This window comes from Rosa chinensis, chromosome 7 (genome assembly GCF_002994745.2).
Source record: "Rosa chinensis cultivar Old Blush chromosome 7, RchiOBHm-V2, whole genome shotgun sequence".
NCBI classification, from domain to species: domain Eukaryota; kingdom Viridiplantae; phylum Streptophyta; class Magnoliopsida; order Rosales; family Rosaceae; genus Rosa; species Rosa chinensis.
In genome coordinates, this window is record NC_037094.1 from 14,692,872 (window position 1) to 14,711,647 (window position 18,776).

The 18,776-nt window shown below is 36.0% G+C and overlaps 1 protein-coding gene and 1 long non-coding RNA gene across 3 annotated transcripts; one reads left to right on the forward strand and one right to left on the reverse strand.

Moving 5' to 3' along the window:
• The first annotated feature begins 911 nt into the window (after positions 1–911).
• LOC112179480 (myb-related protein 305) lies at positions 912–3,205 on the forward strand. The gene is made up of 3 exons (XM_024317898.2): positions 912–1,208; positions 1,301–1,430; positions 2,080–3,205. The coding sequence occupies exons 1-3, from the start codon at positions 1,076–1,078 to the stop codon at positions 2,870–2,872; spliced, it is 1,056 nt and encodes a 351-aa protein (XP_024173666.1). The 5' UTR covers positions 912–1,075; the 3' UTR covers positions 2,873–3,205.
• A 3,412-nt stretch (positions 3,206–6,617) lies between these two features.
• LOC112180438 lies at positions 6,618–9,141 on the reverse strand. Of its 2 annotated transcripts, XR_005804027.1 has the most exons (8): positions 8,893–9,141; positions 8,710–8,768; positions 8,264–8,420; positions 7,639–7,799; positions 7,473–7,535; positions 7,252–7,340; positions 6,951–7,012; positions 6,618–6,832 (listed from the first exon to the last, which is right to left on the reverse strand). It is a non-coding gene; the product is annotated as an uncharacterized LOC112180438 (long non-coding RNA). The 2 variants fall into 2 exon arrangements; XR_002928292.2 differs by having other exon boundaries at positions 8,710–9,141.
• Positions 9,142–18,776: the final 9,635 nt, after the last annotated feature.

Here is an 18,776-nt window from a genome sequence, read left to right on the forward strand (position 1 = left end):
ATATATATGCTTTGTGAGATCGATATGCATGTGTGCGTATGACGTTGTACATATCGTATGATCTAACTTGCACAATCCAGTTTAATTTGTAGTCGCATGCACATGAGGCGAAGATCTAAGAATAGAGTCTGATGTCAAAAATCGAAAGCTCACAAAATAACATAAAAAACTTTGGATCTTTCTCTCTCTACCAATTGTCACTGAATTTTAAGTTGGATGCCTAATCAAGTAACTAATACAGTTAATTCTCCATGCCAATACGATCCTATTCAATCTTACTAGAGAAATCACGTAACTAAGACAATGAGTTCTCCATGTCAGTACGATCCTATCCAGTTGACAAAAAGCTAGAAGGCAAAAGGTGAAGGTAGGATGATGATCAACAATGAAAACACTTGAAACTAGCTTAATGAACATAATAAAGGACACAGTACCAAAAATGTGGTAAAAAATAAAGGCTGCTAAACTACGTACAATTCATCCTTTTCAATACATGAATCCATTGCTTCTTGACCAACAAATCACACAGAACAGAATTACATGCAGTGCCTTTCTTCTTACTCCCAATCATTTCTGGTGTAGAATACGCAGGTGGCTGCTAATTGGTACAAAGTGATTGTGAGGTTTTTACAAGGTGAATATGATTGCTTCACAGTAGCAGACCAAGAAGGAGAGCGAGGCGTGTAGTGAAACCCTGCCGGCATGATTGTATACAAATTTTCCGAGTACGTGAACTGAAGTTGGTTACAGAAATACACAAATATTTTGTACGTAGAAAATAGTAAAGCAAAGTTTGATGGAATGTCATTGTAGGGCTTACATGGAAATCTGTCTCCGCCATGTGTGGAGCCCATTCTCTTTATTAATGTCGGGCCATTATGTGTACTTGTTCTTACTTTTAAAGGGGAGAAGCGAGCTGGAGACCAAGTCTCCCTTGCAAATTAAAACCCTCTAATTTCTTCAATCTCTCTCAGTTTAGTTTTGCCTCTGATTGTTGATCAGAATTGGTAAGTATAAGAAGAAGGGGAACAGAGAAGAAGAAGGAAGAAGAGCAGGTATAAGTGGCAAAGGCTTAATGGGTCACCATTCTTGCTGCAACCAACAGAAGGTGAAGAGAGGGCTTTGGTCTCCTGAGGAAGATGAGAAGCTCATCAGATACATCACCACCCATGGCTATGGTTGTTGGAGCGAAGTCCCTGAGAAAGCTGGTACTCATCATCATCATCATCTCTCTCTCGCTCTCTCCCTCTCTATATTGAAAAATTAGGGTTAATCTTGTACTATTGTGATTAATTTTCAGGGCTTCAAAGGTGTGGTAAGAGCTGCAGGTTGAGGTGGATTAATTATTTGAGGCCTGATATTAGAAGAGGGAGATTTACTCCAGAAGAAGAGAAATTGATTATTAGCCTTCATGGGGTTGTAGGCAACAGGTTGATTTACATCTTAAACATCTGCATTATTATAATCTAGCTGGTTTCTTTTGCAAATCTGATCATAAAGTCAGTGGACACACAATTCTTCGTAGTATCTTATTATTTAATCCTCCAAAGCTTTTCTCAAACATGCTGAATTGGGTTTTGCCAGTCATTAAAAAATTTTGGGAATGGTTTCCTGGTTTGTTGTTGTTTTTGTTTTCCTTTGTTTTATTATGTGCTTTTGATCGAAGCATGAATTAACAATATTCTTATCACTAAATAATTAAAAATCAACTGGTCGATCACGTTTGTTCTTTCAATTGACCACAAATTAATTAATCAAGCAGGTGTTTGGAAACAACTTAAGTGAAATGGACCTCTAACTGAATACAAACAAACTTCAAAATAAAGTTATTTTGGCAAACATATGTCTCAGAAATTATATTTTAAATATATATATATACGTAGCCACTAGCCAGTCCAAGTAGAGCTCCTATAAAGCACCTGTCACCTGAATACAAATTAAGGACGTTAACTAGTCAACTTCGAATTAGGTTAGGCATATTTTTGACGATTTGAGCACAGGTACACATATACAGTATAAACATGCATATATACGTTTCTATTATTTGGTGTTAACTATACCCTTAATCTTCCTGTTTAGATGGGCTCATATAGCAAGTCACCTGCCTGGAAGAACTGACAACGAGATCAAGAACTACTGGAATTCATGGATCAAAAAGAAGATTCGAAAACCTTCCCCACCATCATCGACTTCGACAACAACCAGCACCACTGCACCTATTGCTCAAATGGGTTATAATGACTCAACCCAACAACTAGATTTTGTAAGTCAAGATTACATCGCATCAAAGCCTCACGCTCAAGATCAAACCATATTCTCTTCAACATACCCCATGTTCATGTTTGATACCACTGCAATCGATCAATTGGCTGCCGAAAATTACAATGCGCGTGTTGAGCTCTTCCAAGATATGGTCTCTGTGGGTTTTAGCAACCCTGACGTGCCGTGGAATCTGAACCAGCATCAAGTCCAGGCTCTTCCTCCTCCTCCTCCTCCTCCAGCTATGGACATAAACTATTTGCCGCCATTGATAGAGAACATGGACAGCATGTTGCCTATAATTGATGATCATCATCATCAAGTACTCCAACCTAACAATTGTAGTAACATGGATATGGAGGAGGGGGATCATCATCACCATCAGGATCAAATGGCAGAGTTGAATGAATGGGTTGTGTCCCAACAACAGTACTCGTCATCATGTCCTAACTTTCTTTTCTGGGACGAGATGAATGGTGTGGTGGATGATCATCAAGAGCCAGGATCAATAAATATCGTTGGAGAAGATCATCATAATATTATTGTACCTGCAACTTCATCAACTACGGGAGCCAATGCAGTACTGCTGTCTTCATTTCCTTCATCTTTATAAGATATTAATGGTGGTGATCCTACAGTACTGATGTCCCCTAACTCTCTCACTCTCTCTCTATCTCTCTATCTAGGAAGAGCTTTTCAAAATGGTGCAGGCGTTTGATCAAAACATGGAGTTTTCTTTGTTCTTTTTTGGTTTTTACTTTTGGGTGAAATATGATATTGGATTGTGAGATTAATGTATAGAGACATAAGCAAATGCATGCGATGTTTATTTAAATTGGGTTTGTAATTCGAACGGAAGAGGAAATTATTAAGAAATGCAATGCGACAAGAAGCAATTTGAATCAAGTATATATCTATGCGTAAACCTTTAATCCTTCGTTTTCGTCATTGTATTAAATCTAGCTCTAATGTAAGCATTGGTTTTCCATCTTTTTGCGTTTTTGAATTCAAAGCTATTATCACTGCTGCAAAAAGAAGACAATTCAACAAGTTAACCTAGCTTGTATCCACTCGATCCCGCAATTAATCCAGTATATGACAAATAATATAAAGTTATTGTATAAACAAAACAAAAAAGAAACATGCAGGGTTCGATTCTCATGCAATATTGTAAAAAAAAAAAAAAATTAAAAAATTAAAAAAAAATGAAACAAAACAAAAATTATTCACAATGTTACTAACACTTCTCTTCACCTTGAGTGTATGAAATATCAATATTTTGAGCGTAGAATGACTTTATGGAGTCTCAATACAACTCGTAGGATATGTTACTGTCACACCCTGTTAGCATTGAAGCCATCCTCAAATGCAAGAGATACAAGTTATTGAATAGGGGATTAAGTAAGGATGTTGAACCCACGAGAATTGGTAAATCATTTCCTAGCTAAGGAAAACCTAAGGAAAAACTAGAAGAATATGCAAATGTACAATCACAAACAAAGGCTCACAAGTGAACCAAAGTTCTTGGTGAGTATGTGCAAGATGGTGTGTAGAGATTTAATTTTGATTTTGAGATTGGTTTCTATTCAAATTGAAACAAAGAAAGAAAGTAATAATAACTAAACTAAACTAAACAAGTTGTTATCAAATGGATGGGAGTTAGGGATTGAGTTTCACCTTTTGCCTCCCTTGCAAGCATTAAAGCAATTGAATATGAATAATGCAAAGCTAATTGTCCAACTACCCTCTTAGCATCCGGATAGGACTACTAAGGCTTAAACTCCTTTCATTTTATTAACTCTAACTGGACAAGTCTAGAGCTAACTACCTAGTGACAAATTCAATTACCGGATAGGTCTCAATCCTTTGCCCCTAAATGCATAAAGCTTAGAGTTTAGATAACCAAGCAAGCAAACCAATACTATCTCTAGGTGATTTTAGCTCACTACCCTCACATGCACACATGGTGTGCTTTCGTGCTCCCTTTTTGCCTAAAAGTAATCAATCTCTAGGAAAAACTTCATGTCATGGCAAACACATAACTCAAATTGATTAGGTCTAAGTAATGCATTCAACTATTGACTTAGCACGTGAGAATGACAACATAAATTTGCATCAATTTATAAACAAAAGCATTAACACAAGCAAGTTTGGTTAGGGCTTTCAACCCTAGCCCCAACTAGTTCACTACTCACACATAGCTAGATGCACAAGTTTCAACATTCTATTAAACATCAAATACATAAAGAGATATGGAGTAAATGGTGACTATTGATGATGTCGGAAGAGGTGGTGGAGATGGGTCTCCAAGAACATGATGTGGTGGTAGTCACCTCCTTCTCCTTGCTCCAAGCTCTTGATATTGGTGAGAATAGTGAAATTTGGAATCTCTAAGGTGAGTTGTGGTGTTGAGTGGTGTTGGTCCCAAATTTCAAGTGATGGGAGATTCTCACAACCATGGTCCTCCTTTGCTAGAGAAAGGACCCTCCATGAGTGGCGGCTAGCCGGAAAGTTTGCTGGAAAAACGCTTGAAAAGTCGATTTGCAATTTTCTTCCAATCTCCGTGTCTTCTTCCCCTAACTTCAAATCTCCGTATTTCAAGCCTCATATAGTCATTTTATTCTTAATGTAAGGTTTCCTACAAATAAAAGGAAATGGATTAAAGAGGGTAAAATAGCATGGAAGAAAAATCAATTTTCATAATTATGGGGCACAATTGCATAAGTAATTTGTGACTCAACACACCCTATCCCAGAAATCAATTTTTTTTTTTTCCGAGTAAGGATTTGAATAGAGCTCTTAGTTGTTAAAGATAAGAAACACTTTGGCAAATAAAAACTATATAGAAAAATAAGAATCATAGGTGATTTGGTTGTGGAACACTTATTACATAGGTCTATTCTTGCAAGATACACAAAAGCAAGCTTATAAAATAAGCTTTATTGTACAAAGATAAACCAAAACAGCAAGCTAATAGTTTATTTCTCCTTCTCCCAGATCTAGATTTCCAGAATTTAAGTTCTAACCCTCAATAGTATCATCTGCACAATGTCATAAAAGGGGCGAGGTTAAAGCTCAGTAGAGTAAACCTCATACATATAATTTAATGATGGTGTAAGACATAAAATGACTCCTTAATCTCCATTGTTAGTAATCTTGTACTAATCTCAGTCATTAGTATCATCTTGCCAAACAAAAGATCATTTTATCAATAATAATTGAAGAGGCTTCTCTCCCTAAGTGTATATTGATGCGCTATAAGCAAGCGCATAATTTAACCCTGAAATATCGTTAGTAGTATAAGCAAATAGGGATCGTTCTATCCGGGGATTGAGGGTACACTTGTAATTGTGAAACAAATAAAGAAAAGTATTATTTACAAAAATAAAATAAAGAATAAATATATACAAGTAAACACAAATAAGGGGGGGAGATTAGGATTCTTAAAATTAAAATTAAAATAAATAAAATAAAGAAAACGTAAAAACATATATACAAGGGTGGAACGCAAGGAACAAAGATCAAAATCAATTCCATGTAATCAAATTCGATTCAAACCCTATAATTGTTCTTCCAAGTCATGAGAGAGGAGTTGATCATGTGAAACATTCGAAAGCAAATGATTTCCCATATTTTACTTTTCAATGCTAATTAACCTAAGCGAAAGCACCTAGATTAATTCTATCAAACATGCAATCAAGCCCTAGAAAGCTAGTCAATCATGACATGTTCAATGCATTAGACATAGAGAAAGGCTATCAACTCAAGTGTACAACTTAGTTATGGAAAAGTCCACCTAATTGCAATCCTCTTCAATTAAATTCGATTCTTGTCCAGAACCTTTACTACTTTTGATTCAAGTTACACAAAACGAAAAGTCGATTTCATGTTCTTAAACCTAGCACCAATTACATGCAAATCCTATAAGTGTCGACCCAAATAAGATAAACATATAAAAGTTTTCTGTAAAGCAAATTTAATCGAACAAACACTACATCATAAAATCACATTTATAGCGTTTCAAAAACGCTATCGTAGGATACCATAGCGTTTTAGTAAACGCTATGTCTGCCCGAGCTATAGTAGATCTAGGGTCTATTATAGCACTTTTAGAAACGCTATGATATGCTCTACATCTATAGCGTTTGCGAAGTGCTATGCTATATTATGCAATAGCAATTCATAAACGCTATCTCTAAACATTCTATAGCATTTAGTAATTGCTATTGAAACAAAAGTTGTAGCTTTCATATAGTGTTATTATACACCATTTTATAGCATTTCAACTGCTATTATCTTGTACGTAAATTTTACTATCAAAAACAGCTATTATACATTGTCATAACACTTTGATCGGCAACAATAAGTTCTCACAAGTACAATCAAAAGTATGCAGATTTTTATTAAACAATCTCATAAGTGATCAAAACATAATGTAACATTCATTGACATACACAAGCATTACATTTTCTCATTCTTTTCCTTGCGTATAAATGAAAAAAGTCCTCAACAGAACAAAACTGATCTATAACTTCTCCTCCATAGCAGCATCCAAAACTTACATGTCTCTAAACTGCAAAAACACGATATTGAAAGCTTATTCAAATATTATAACAAACTGACACAATTAGCAGAAAATATATATTTCAAACAAAGTATCACATCTTATTGACCTTAAAATATATTCTTACCTACAAGTATAGTGTTAACTTTTTCATGAGCACAACCATAGAAGTTGGCATCAGATACACACCTACACAAAAACACATCCGAACTCTTTATGATGTATTACCAAACTATTCTTCGCGTTAGATTAAACATGAAATTGTTTACGTGAATGCAAAATTGACATGTCACTACTTAAATAATCTACCAAAGCAAAAAGCATAAGAAAGTTTGAAGATTCTTAATATTTGTGATTAGTGCTGAACCAACTGTAAAAAATGAAAAAAATAAAAATAAAAATAAAAGCATGTAAAGAAATAAACTTACTTAGATCAACATAAATAATCCTCTCCTGTAATTAGGAACTGTGGATTGCAGAGGTTGTGAGAACCTTGTTAAATTTACCTTCCCTGTTCCTAAAACGAGAGAAATCAAAATAGTTGCATGAACATACAAAGATTTAGATAAAGATAAAGAAAGAGAAAAAGAAAAAAACAAGAAAACAAATAGCAGATACTAGCTATGAACTAGATAAACTAATGCCTTACCTCATCAAGTATGAATGACTCGGGCATAGTATGGTCAGTAACCTCAACCTCAATATCTTTCTCCTACAAACATCAAAAGATGCAAGTAAGCTAATTAGCTATAAAGAGTCACCTAAAAATTGATACTCTTTTGAAATTGTATTTACAGGAAGCCATTCCACCTAACTTGTATCCCCTATCAGAAGCCAACTTGATATGTGTTTCTTCTTCATGTGGAAGCTCAAGGAATTTGAGCATGTAATTCTGAACTCAATGCTCTTTGCTATAGTGACACCATCCTTTGTCACTTTAGGAGCTCCAAAGCTTTGCTCCAGAACAATTGCGTCCCTGTGGAAAAATCAAACATCAACAACCACCGTAAAGAGCCAAGCCTCCACAACAGTTAATTATTCTGATGGAATTGAAGATTGAAGACCACTAAAACTAACTTATTCTCCACTTCAATTGCAAGAAGTACCAAATTGAAGAAACAAAAAAGACAAAGAAAAACTGATAAAGCACATCTCAGACTCAAACTGAACCAATGCACCAACAAAATTCAAATATATAATTGCAGCAGCAAAATTACTACCAACAAATCAATATACAAATATATTATGTATATTACAAAACTGATAACAAGCACATCTCAGACTAAAACTGAACCAATGCACCAACAAAATTCAAATATATAATTGCAGCAGCAAAATTACTACCAACAAATCAATATACAAATATATTATGTATATTACATATATGATTGTGCTTGACCAAAGCATCAAGTCCAACAATAACAATGAAAAGTCACTCACTTTTTGCCCCGTTGTGACTTTAACAGCATCAGCAAACTCTTCCACACCCCTAAGCATCAATAATCAGGCTTGCAAACCAAAATTTAATATCCTTAGCTGCATAATTCCTTCTCCAACTTATTCTGCAATTCCTTCTCCAACTTATTCTGCTACCAATCTGAACACCAGAAAGCAATTAGAAAGCACTAATGAGATCTCAAAATTTTTAATAGAAATAGAAATTCTCTCATGGAATCATATTCAATAACTAATTTAAGTCCCATAAAATTCTTTTGAAGCTTGATCTAATTGCTTGACAACTTGAGAATACCTAGGTCATGACCCATATTGAAATCATAAAACTTGGCAGAAGGAGAGAATAACACATGCATTCTAAATTTCTAATACACGTTTAAGAGAAATACAAAAGACATAATTAAAATTCAAAAAGTCATATTTAAGTTTACCGGTCGATATGGGTACATAAGTAGTTCTTATATCAGTAGTGGTTGAATGTCTCTGACCTCTGCTGAAGATATACACAAAAGAAAAAGAGCAATGAAAAGGAAACGGATTTCAATTACAAGAGGCCAATAGAAAAAAAAGTCATATGAAAAATCCATGGCGTTAGGAAATTTGAATGCATCTACCTAAACACAATCAAGAATTCAAGATTCCCGGATTCTGCTGGGTAATTTTCACAAGAACTCATAATCATAATGGCAATCACATAGAAAAGTGACTACATAAATAGCCCCAAATTTTGCGACCATATGAATCCGTAGTTTTAAGTTTGATTCATCCCCGAAACCCTATAATCACCTTACGACATTGAAGTAGAAGAGGGGAGGGAGTGAGGGAGGGAGGGAGGGAGCGAGAGAGACTGAGAGAGAGAGAGAGAGAGATCACCTGACGAAGAAACGAAGAGATGAAAGAGATCGAAGATGTTGAGTCAGTGGCGTGTCTTGACTGAGAGAGATGATTCTTTTGGGCTTTTAATATATTGCTTTTCATTTATTTAGGTACACTTGAACTTAAAAATTAAACCCCCGCTCTACTTTTCATTGCCCGCTCACTGTTTTTGTTATCCGCTCACATTTTCAGTGTACGGTTTTAATTTAACAGCGTTTAAAAAGTATAAACGCTACCAAATAGTACAGATAATGCAATCCATAGCATTTGCTGAAAAAACGCTATAGTGAAGTGCTATAAATATGACTTTTTCTTGTAGTGAAACTCACATAAGCAACTTAGAATCACAATTATAGAATTCGAAAACTTTATTTAAACATAGAAATTGGGCTTAAACTTTGCCCTAAACATTATTGTTAACTAGAAACAAGTTCATATGAATTCAAACAAGGAAAACAAAAGATCATTACAAGGAAAAAGAATGAATTACACCGTGAGCGAAGATGGAGATGGAGAGCTAGATGGTTGGATCTTGAATCTTGGAAGCAAGCCTTCAAGGTGGATGATGGAGGATATGATCTTCACGGCTCCTTCTTCTTCTTCCTCTCCTTGCTTGAAAACGCAGAACTTTGCAACTAGAGAATGGAGAAGGAAAATGGAAAGGAAATGGAGAGACAAAGAAGATGAAATGGATGAAGGAATTGGTCTTTTGAGAGTGAGAGGAGAAGTGTATTTATAGCCCAAAAAATGATGAATGGAGGGTGGAGATGAACATAAATGAAGGGTAAGATATGTTAGACAAATTTGTAAAAAAAAATCTTCCCACTTGTTTATCACTTGTTCAACTTGAATTGATTTTCCTCCTCAAGATTTTCCACTTGCTTGCAACTTTGATTTTCCTCCTCAAGATTTTCCACTTGCTTGCAACAAGATTTTCCACTTGCTTGCAACTTTGATTTTCCTCCTCAAGTTTGACAAAGGTTGTTTAGCAGATTTGGAGGTGAATTTCTGCCCCTTTATTCCTTCAATTATTTCTCCATCAAAACTTCATATTGGGCCTCCGATTTCTTCATATCAAATGTTCCTCTATGAGTGTAGATCATCCTGACAAATTTTCAGAGCTTCAATCCATGTGGTTGGGCCGGAAATGCTGCTGGACCTCTTACAGGTCCAGTTTTCCTGTTTTGCTTCTGTAGAAAATTGGGCTGATTGTTTGAAGGCCTTCCACTCATATTTTTCTCTGGCACTCTTCATAAGAAATGATCCTTTGGGTGTCTAGAATGGATCTGAAAGGTTTCAGCTCATTTGAAGTTCATTTGGTCAGGCGGCCGCTCCTTCTTCTTTGCTTGGCTCTGATTCTCCTAGCCGGAGTAAGAAAATATTCAAAGTTGACTTTTTAGTGCATTTTCATTCTTCTCCATCATTTCTAGGTAATTATGGACGTAACACTCATTTCTTCTTCATCTACTCCAATGTACCTAAAAATAGAAATTAAGTTAAAAATCGATTCGTTAAGGAATAACTAAGCAAAATGTGAGGAATTAACATTTAAAATATCACATTAAAATGCGCCTATCATATATATAATAGGCTGACATTGTTGGTCCCTTACGAGTATTAGACTCAACTATACAACTATTTTCATTCTTTCTTCAAACTAAGACCAGATAGAAACAATATGATGATGAACTAAGCATATATTTTACATATCAGAAGCATTCTGATCAGCAGCAAATATCATTCAAAAACACACTACACTAATAACTTACACACACAACACTTTTTTCACAACGAAAAAAAAAAGTGTTGTGTGATGAAGAAAAGTGAATCATGCAACACGTTTACAAAACTTGCGTTCTGTAACGTGGTTAAAATTCTGAACTTTTTAGTTAGTAGGTCATTGCACAATAGTTTTAAGAATAGTTTGTTGTGTGAATGAAAAAAAAAACAGATGCAGATTTTCGTCTTATCCTAATTACTCAAATTTTTCTCTAAATTGGTACTCCAAAGGACAACAAAATAGTTATATCTGTTGTATGAGTGTAGCTTGCAAAATATCATACAACAATTTTTTACTTTGTGTTGTCCAAGTAATAAAGATATATACTAGCAAAATTTCAATGCATCCAAAATGTCATTCATTCCCCCAAAATGAACAAACTTTGATAGAAATGTAGGTTACATATATGTACTACTACAACGTAATTTCTTGTTTGTGTTGTCTAAATGCGAGATACCTATCCCTAGCACCAAGACTGATACTATGATTGCACATAGGCGGGAACTATCCCTCATTGCTCCCTCAGACAACATAACTTTATATATGTGTTGTCTAATTCATGAATACAAAATAAATAAAAAACCAAACCCCCTCACCTTGATAGCTATTATCTCCCACTTGCACAAAATAACACTACAACAAAATAACAAATGACCTTTTCTTCGAGCATCTCTCCTCAAAACATCATCTCCTCTCGCGTTTTACTGTCCCTTTTCCTAGATTGCTCCTCTCCCTATTGTCTCCGCAATCCCTTCCTCCATCTACATCATGATCTTCGCCTACACAATCACCGCGAGATTAGGGTTCTATTATCTCGACTCAGCCATCACTTAATTTCATTTGTGAAGAAATAGGGTTCTGCGTATTAGGAACTGGGAAGATGGAGGAGGTTCTTCAATCCGTTGAAGATTAGGGTTCTTCGATCTCTAGGTTTACAACATCAATTTGGGGATTTGTGGGCTACTCGATTTGGGGGTTTCACAGCTACTTGATTTGGGGTTTTTATGGCTCTTCATCCTCTCTTTGATTTGGGATTTCTGGGCTTGTGTTGGTCTTCAAATGAGAAAGGTAATGGAGCCTGGGCTTTTGTCTGGGCGGCAAGGCGACTAGGCGGGTTTTTTTTTTCTTCTTCCCCTTTTCGCGACATCTAAAATGGCCTAAACCATTCGATCCCCAAAACTCCTATTCGCTCTCCGGTCTCTCCCTACCAAGCCACCGCGCCTCTGCATCACTCGTCCACGCTTTCACCGCAGCTCCCCCAAACCACCGTAGCTTTCCCCAAGCCACCGCAGCTCCAGTGTTTTATCTTAGAGGCTTTAGACTCGCTTTGTAATGCGCGCCGCCTTTAATCTCTAACTCTGTAAGTCCCTCTATTCCCTTGAATTGGAAGTTTGAATTGGTATTTTGAATCTTTGATTAGTGGGTAGTTGGGTCATGACCGTAATGGGTAATTCACTCTGTAATGGGTAATGGGTATTTCACTCTGTAAGTTCCTCTTCAGTTCTTTAGTTCTTCGTTCTCCACTTCTTCATATCTGCTAATGCTCTGCGGCTCTACTTATAAAGATGTGATCTTTATATGAAGGTTGTTTTGATTCGTGCTTCAAAAGAGCAAACGATTTATGACTTGCAATAAGAAATGCCATTGTTTGCTGCAATTCCCCCCTTCTCCCGGAATGACTGTTTCTGAGATGCTTCTCATCTTGGCTACTAGAAAAGGCCACCATAGAAGCACCCAAAGCTTCAGTTACAGAAAGCCACCCATTACTCTTCCAAAGATCTTTGCTTTCAACTCTTTCCTCAATCGGAAGCCAGTTTGTTTTGATCAAGAAGCTTCTACCAGCCAAGTGACTTGATACACATTTACGCAAGCGTACGTATTATTGTCAAGATAGGGAAGTATTGTGCCCAAAATTATCATACCACGGGGATTAGTGGCTAACCCACAATCCTTGAGTGGTCGGAACTAGAGTCACTAAGCAAAGAAAAGAAAAGAAAATTAAAGTAAATAAAATAAAAATGTTATTCTAAGGCACCAAGCCTTAGCAATGCTCAACTTTAGTTTTCACCAAAGCCTAATCAAAACTAAGAGTCTAGTGGTGGATATGCACAAATGAGTTGAAAATTGTAGGAAGTTTTAAATTGTGAATTAACTAAATTAAACGCAACCGAAAAGTAAACTAAACAAGTAATTAACAAACTAGAAAATTAAATTTGGGTTTTCAAATTAATGGGAACATGGGAGTGTTAGATGATTCACACTAACTATCTTGTAAACATCGATGCCAATTTCACAAATGCATGCATTTCCTAAATGTGTCGAGTCCCGTATCTAGTACCGGTTAAGACTACTAAACCAATTATCCTTTCGGTGTATTGATTATGTCGGTTAAGGCCACAATCAACTCTCTAATTTGGGCATTACGCCGGTTAAGGCCGCAATATCCAAAATTAGAGGCCTAGAGAGCAAGATACTAGAGACTGATCAAGCAAGCTTAGCTACAATTAAGCTAGCTAATGAATGGTCACCACACTTAAAATCCTAGATGCCACAAGACTAATAAATTGTCAATTTATCAATCTACTCGATCATCACAATTGCCCACAACATAATTTCAAAAGTTGACAAAGCCAAGAAACATGCTTCTAAGGACCAATAAATTCGAATTTAAAGCATACACAATGGAAATTGCATTTATTAAAAATAAAGCATCAATATTTATACAAGATGAGTTAGGGCTTCACAACACTAACTCCCAAAATTGAACTACTCACTGTCCATAGTCAAATATATCATCAATAGCAAATAAAATTATGGAATAGATAATAAGGAAGAGATGGGAGAGTTAGCTTGGTCTCTTCTAGCTATGAGCTAGTATGAACTAAGTAATTTCTTCACCCAACTACCCAAAATAGAGGTGTGGTGCTCTTGATGATGATTTTTTAAAGCTTGAGTGAGAAATCCTCCAAATACCCACAAGAAAAATAGAGAAAATAAGAGAAATGGAAGGTGAGGAGTGGAAGGGCAGTAGCCCTCCCAAGGCTGCTGTGCGGCGCTCTATGTTTAATGTCTCAATGAATCTCATAGGGTTGGCTGCGATGGTATATATAATGGGTCACGGTCATGGTCGCAAAGGGAGAAGGATAATTGATGGATGGCTGTGATTTTAAAGGAAAAGATGGTCCGTGAGATCATGAGTGGCTGGGAGAGAAAGGAGAAGTAGAAGATTAATAGGAGGGCCACGTGTCAAGGGCTTAATGGATAAACCAAAACTAGACCACGTGCCAGCATGCTTCAATTAACCATTGGTTAATTAAGTTGCAGTTCCTTAATTGCATATTACTATTTTTTCTTTTTCTCCAGCTTCTCACACAACGTCAAAGATAACTGATTTTCTCTCACTTGATGACACTGATTGCGGTTTACTTGTGTCGACTACTTTGTCCTCATGTCGATAATTCCCATTGGCTCCAAATTTATCTCAATTTCCACAACTCCATTTATTTTCTACAAAATAATGGATTAATTACATAATAATTGACGTGAGGTTAGCTTAATTATAGTATTTTAGATATAATTACACGTATAAAAATGCGTGTAATCACCAAGAAGGTAACTTTTTTCATCTTGGTATTGGTAAAGTTTTGATCTTTATGTGAAAGCATTCCTCAGTTGGTAATTTTTGTGAAAAAAGGACGAATTTGTTGTTAAGCAATTTCAAGAATCCATATTTTTTTTGTTTAATTGGTTGTGATTTTAATTTTTTTTCTAGGTTTTCTTATTTGTTTTTATACAGTGATGTTATTATTTAAGAAGACATTTAAGACTTGGATTTATATATGCTCCGTTTATATAGCATTGAAGGTGAGCGTTCTTTGAACTTCTAGACTGTACATGTCAGGATCATATGTTGAGCAAAGAGCTTAGCTACAGAGTTTTAGATGATTTTATTGTGACTGGAAGATTTCCTGTATTTCCTAATCATGTTTGTAATTGAAATCAGGTCGACAGAACTCTCCCAGAAACCTTGATATTTAGGTTTTCATGATAGTTAATAAGAGCATGTTTATGGTTGTTGGTCTGTGAATGAAACAATGCAATCATGCAATTACTTTTCTGGTATGTTTTTGATCAATTTCTTTTGCTTATGTAGAAAACAGGGAAGGGTAGGAGACTTGGAAATGGAGGATTGCAAACATTTTTACCTAAATACTTGGTGATTTAATTATGCTATGCTTTTCAAGTCATTCTTTTGCATATATCAATAGAGGTAAAAGGGTTTATCTTAAGGGTTAAATACTGCTTACTCTCTATACTTATAGGGTTTCATCGTTTCAGTCCCTGACTTTTGAATTTCACCTGAAAAGTCTGAACTCCCAATTTCCTCCCAATTAGTCCCTGCCATCAAGCATCCGTCAAAAACTCTATTATATTCCCCCAAAAAGTCTATTATACCCTCATTTACTTAAAATATATGTATATATTTCTCTTCCTCTCTTTTTTTATTTTTTTTCTTCTTTTGACCTCTTCTTCTTCCGGCTCTTTCGCCTCCTTCTGTTCATCTCCTCATCAAGATGGTTCCAATACATAGACCTTCAAGAGGTGAAATGAAAAAAAGAAATAAAAGAGAGAATTTTTTTTTTAAAGTAAGTGAGGGCATAATAGACATTTTCAGCAACGTTAACAGAAAATTTTGACGGCAGGGACCAATTGGGAGGAAATTGAGAGTTCAGAGACTTTTTAGGTGAAATTCGAAGGTCAGGGACTGAAACGATGAAACCCTATAAGTATATGGAGTAAACAGTATTTAATCCTTATCTTAATGTTATTTGATTTCGTTCTGTTTTTTTTTTTGGAATTTTAAAACACTATTATGATTATTGTAGCTATTTAGGCATTTAAGCATGACATGGTTCCCCCCTCCCCTCTAAACTAATAATAGTGAGTACAGATTTGTGATTAGAATCAAATCAATGATGGGGTTTACGACGAGACTGAAGTCGCAAGAGAAAAAGTTAATAATCCTATAAGGATTAATTTCAGTTTACCTACCTGAACTTTCACCAATTCTTCATGTTAGTCCCTGAACTTTGAATTTGATCAAGACTACCCTCGAACTCTCAATTTCCATCACCCGTGTCCAACTCTCCTAACGCCAGCCAAAAATTTCGTTTACTGCTGACATGGGACGAGTCAGCAAGCACATTTTAAAGCCGTCGGGCCCACAGAGACGGCTAAAATAGACAATTTGAATTTTTTTTTTTTATAACAAATCAGCTGCATCTTTGTTGATCACATTAACCCCAGATCCCTGAGCCTCGATCATTTTGGGAAGCAATTTCAAACCTCTCACAGATAGGGATATCGGGAAATCTTTTAACTCCAACAAACAACACAGCTCGATCAATTCATGAGCTTATGACTCGAAACAACAACTCATTCAACTCGGCCATGAGTCCAACTTAGACTCCTGACTCACCTGCAATGCACAAGAACCTACACATTGTCGCCCTTCTATTTCCCATGCCTGTTCATCAAATTTGAATCAGCCAATCGCAAAATCTCTCTCCAACTTATTGCTCGACCTGGGTGTCTGCAACGACGATAGCGACACCAATCCTCCTCTTCTCTGCTGTGACTATACCGAATCCATACCTCCATGAATCCTGACCTTCAGTCAATCAAAATGGCTTTGATTGAAACAGTCAACGCAACATTGATACAAGGCAAAGCAAACATCATAAAAACCTCTACCAAAACGGAGACACAGATCCACAGAGAGCATAGATCAAAACCGAAATGTAAAGAATCAAACTTATTTTAATCAGAGGAGAAGGAGCTCAGAGCACCAGACCTCAAAAGCTCCCAAAATCTTGTTCTTCCTCTTCATCTTCATCTCGTCTTGTTCCTCCTCTTTGGACTAGAACACCGGATCTCGAGAGCTAGAAGAGGGCCAAGCTAAGTTTCTGGTTTCAACTTCAATCTTAGGCTAGGTGGCTCCCTAAGTGGGTTGTTCTTTCTCGAGGTGGTTGAAGGGTGCAAAACGGTGAAAGTAGATCGAGTCGTTCGCAGAGGCATATGCAGGGCAGAAGCTGGTGAAATTCTCCTCTGCGTGGTGGTCGTAGAAGGTAGAGGGACGGTGACACTGCGGCGGGTTTGGCGGTGATGGGATCTGTGCTGGGATTCATAACCAGCAGTGGCTCTTGTCCTCCTCAGCTAGCCACCTGAAGCCTCGAACTCCCGGTAGTCATTACTGCGATCGTGAAATCATAAGAATGAGCAGAGCCTAGATGAGATAGATATGAGGTAGAATTTGAGAACCAAATCAAATTTGAGGCTTTTGTGATGAAATTACAAGAACCCAGATGAGGAATTTGGTAGATTTCACTACCTAAATCAGAGTTTGAGGTTCTTCAGAGGAAACCCAGATGAAATTTTGTGCTTGGAGTTTTTGTGTTTTCTTCTTATTGAAATTGCATCGTCTGAGTTTGGGATCGGAGGAGTAAGAGAGAGAGAGAGAGAGAGAGAGAGAGAGCGATGCAAACAGAGGCCTTTTTTTTTTTACGAGGATGTAAACAGAGTGGAAAATTTTGACGAGGGTATTATAGAAATTTAACCATTTATCTCTTGCCACGTCATCAATTGACTGATAATTTGGATGGAGTGTGAAAAATTGGGCACGGTTGATTAAAATTGAGAGTTCGGAGGTAGTCTTGATCAAATTGGAAGTTCATGGACTAACATGAAGAATGGGTGAAAGTTTAGGTAGGTAAACTGAAATTAATCCGTAATATAATGTTGGTTGGAGAAGGAATGAATAGAACCTTAATCTCAGGATCCAAGAGTTTTGCAGATGGGTTTTCAACTTTTGCCACATCTTTAAGTATGTGAATTTTTCTTTTTCTTTTTTTGGTTTAGAAAATTTTTTATTATTATTTTTGGTGTGTTCTTAATAAGTAAAAGGTTCAATCTTTGCAGCTGTAATTGAGGACAAGATTTTGGCTAGGGACTTGAGTATTACCAACACAAAAGGTTCACAAAAGTTTCAGCCCATGTTGAGGGTTTAGGGTAACAAAGGTAGATGGAATAATTTATAAATTACCAAAGAGAGAGATGGCAATCTGGCAAATGCTATCTTCACTATTGGAAAGAAGATAGAAAAACAACCTGGAATTATAGTGACCTGTTTGAAAGTCTTATAAAAACTTAATTAGTTTTATGCATCTTAGGCAAACTTTAATTGTAAATAGTTTGTTTGAAAGTCAAATCTTTGGCTGCATAATATTTTAGACACATTATTGTGCATAGAGTTTTATATAGGTTTTGGGGTTCTATTGTATTGATAAGCTTTGGATAAATTAAGTACATTTGAAATTTAATACACATTCTGATTTTTTAATTAAAGAGTTTTTTAGTTATGGTTTCTATTGTTTTTTTGGAAAACGCCTGATTTTGGGTTTCCATTTTTTTGTTTTGATTGTATACTTTCATAGACAAGATCTTGGACAAGATGAAATTGAGTTACAGGGTTTAATGTGCATGGAGTATGAAATTGAGTTCCTTTCATACAATCAATCACTCTTTATATGATTATGTAGGTATGTTATACTGTAAATTAATGAGCATATATGTGGATATATCTCATATTTCTTTCCATTCAGTCACCCATCTTGAGATTGTGTGCCCGATATTCTTTAACTGATAATTTTTGGGGATATCATTTTATAGCTCAATAAATGATGTGTTTATGTCATTACATCTCATGCTTTATATATGGGCATAGTATTGAATATTTCAAGCATATTGGTTAGATTTCTCATTTGATGGTTTGCAATGTTTGTA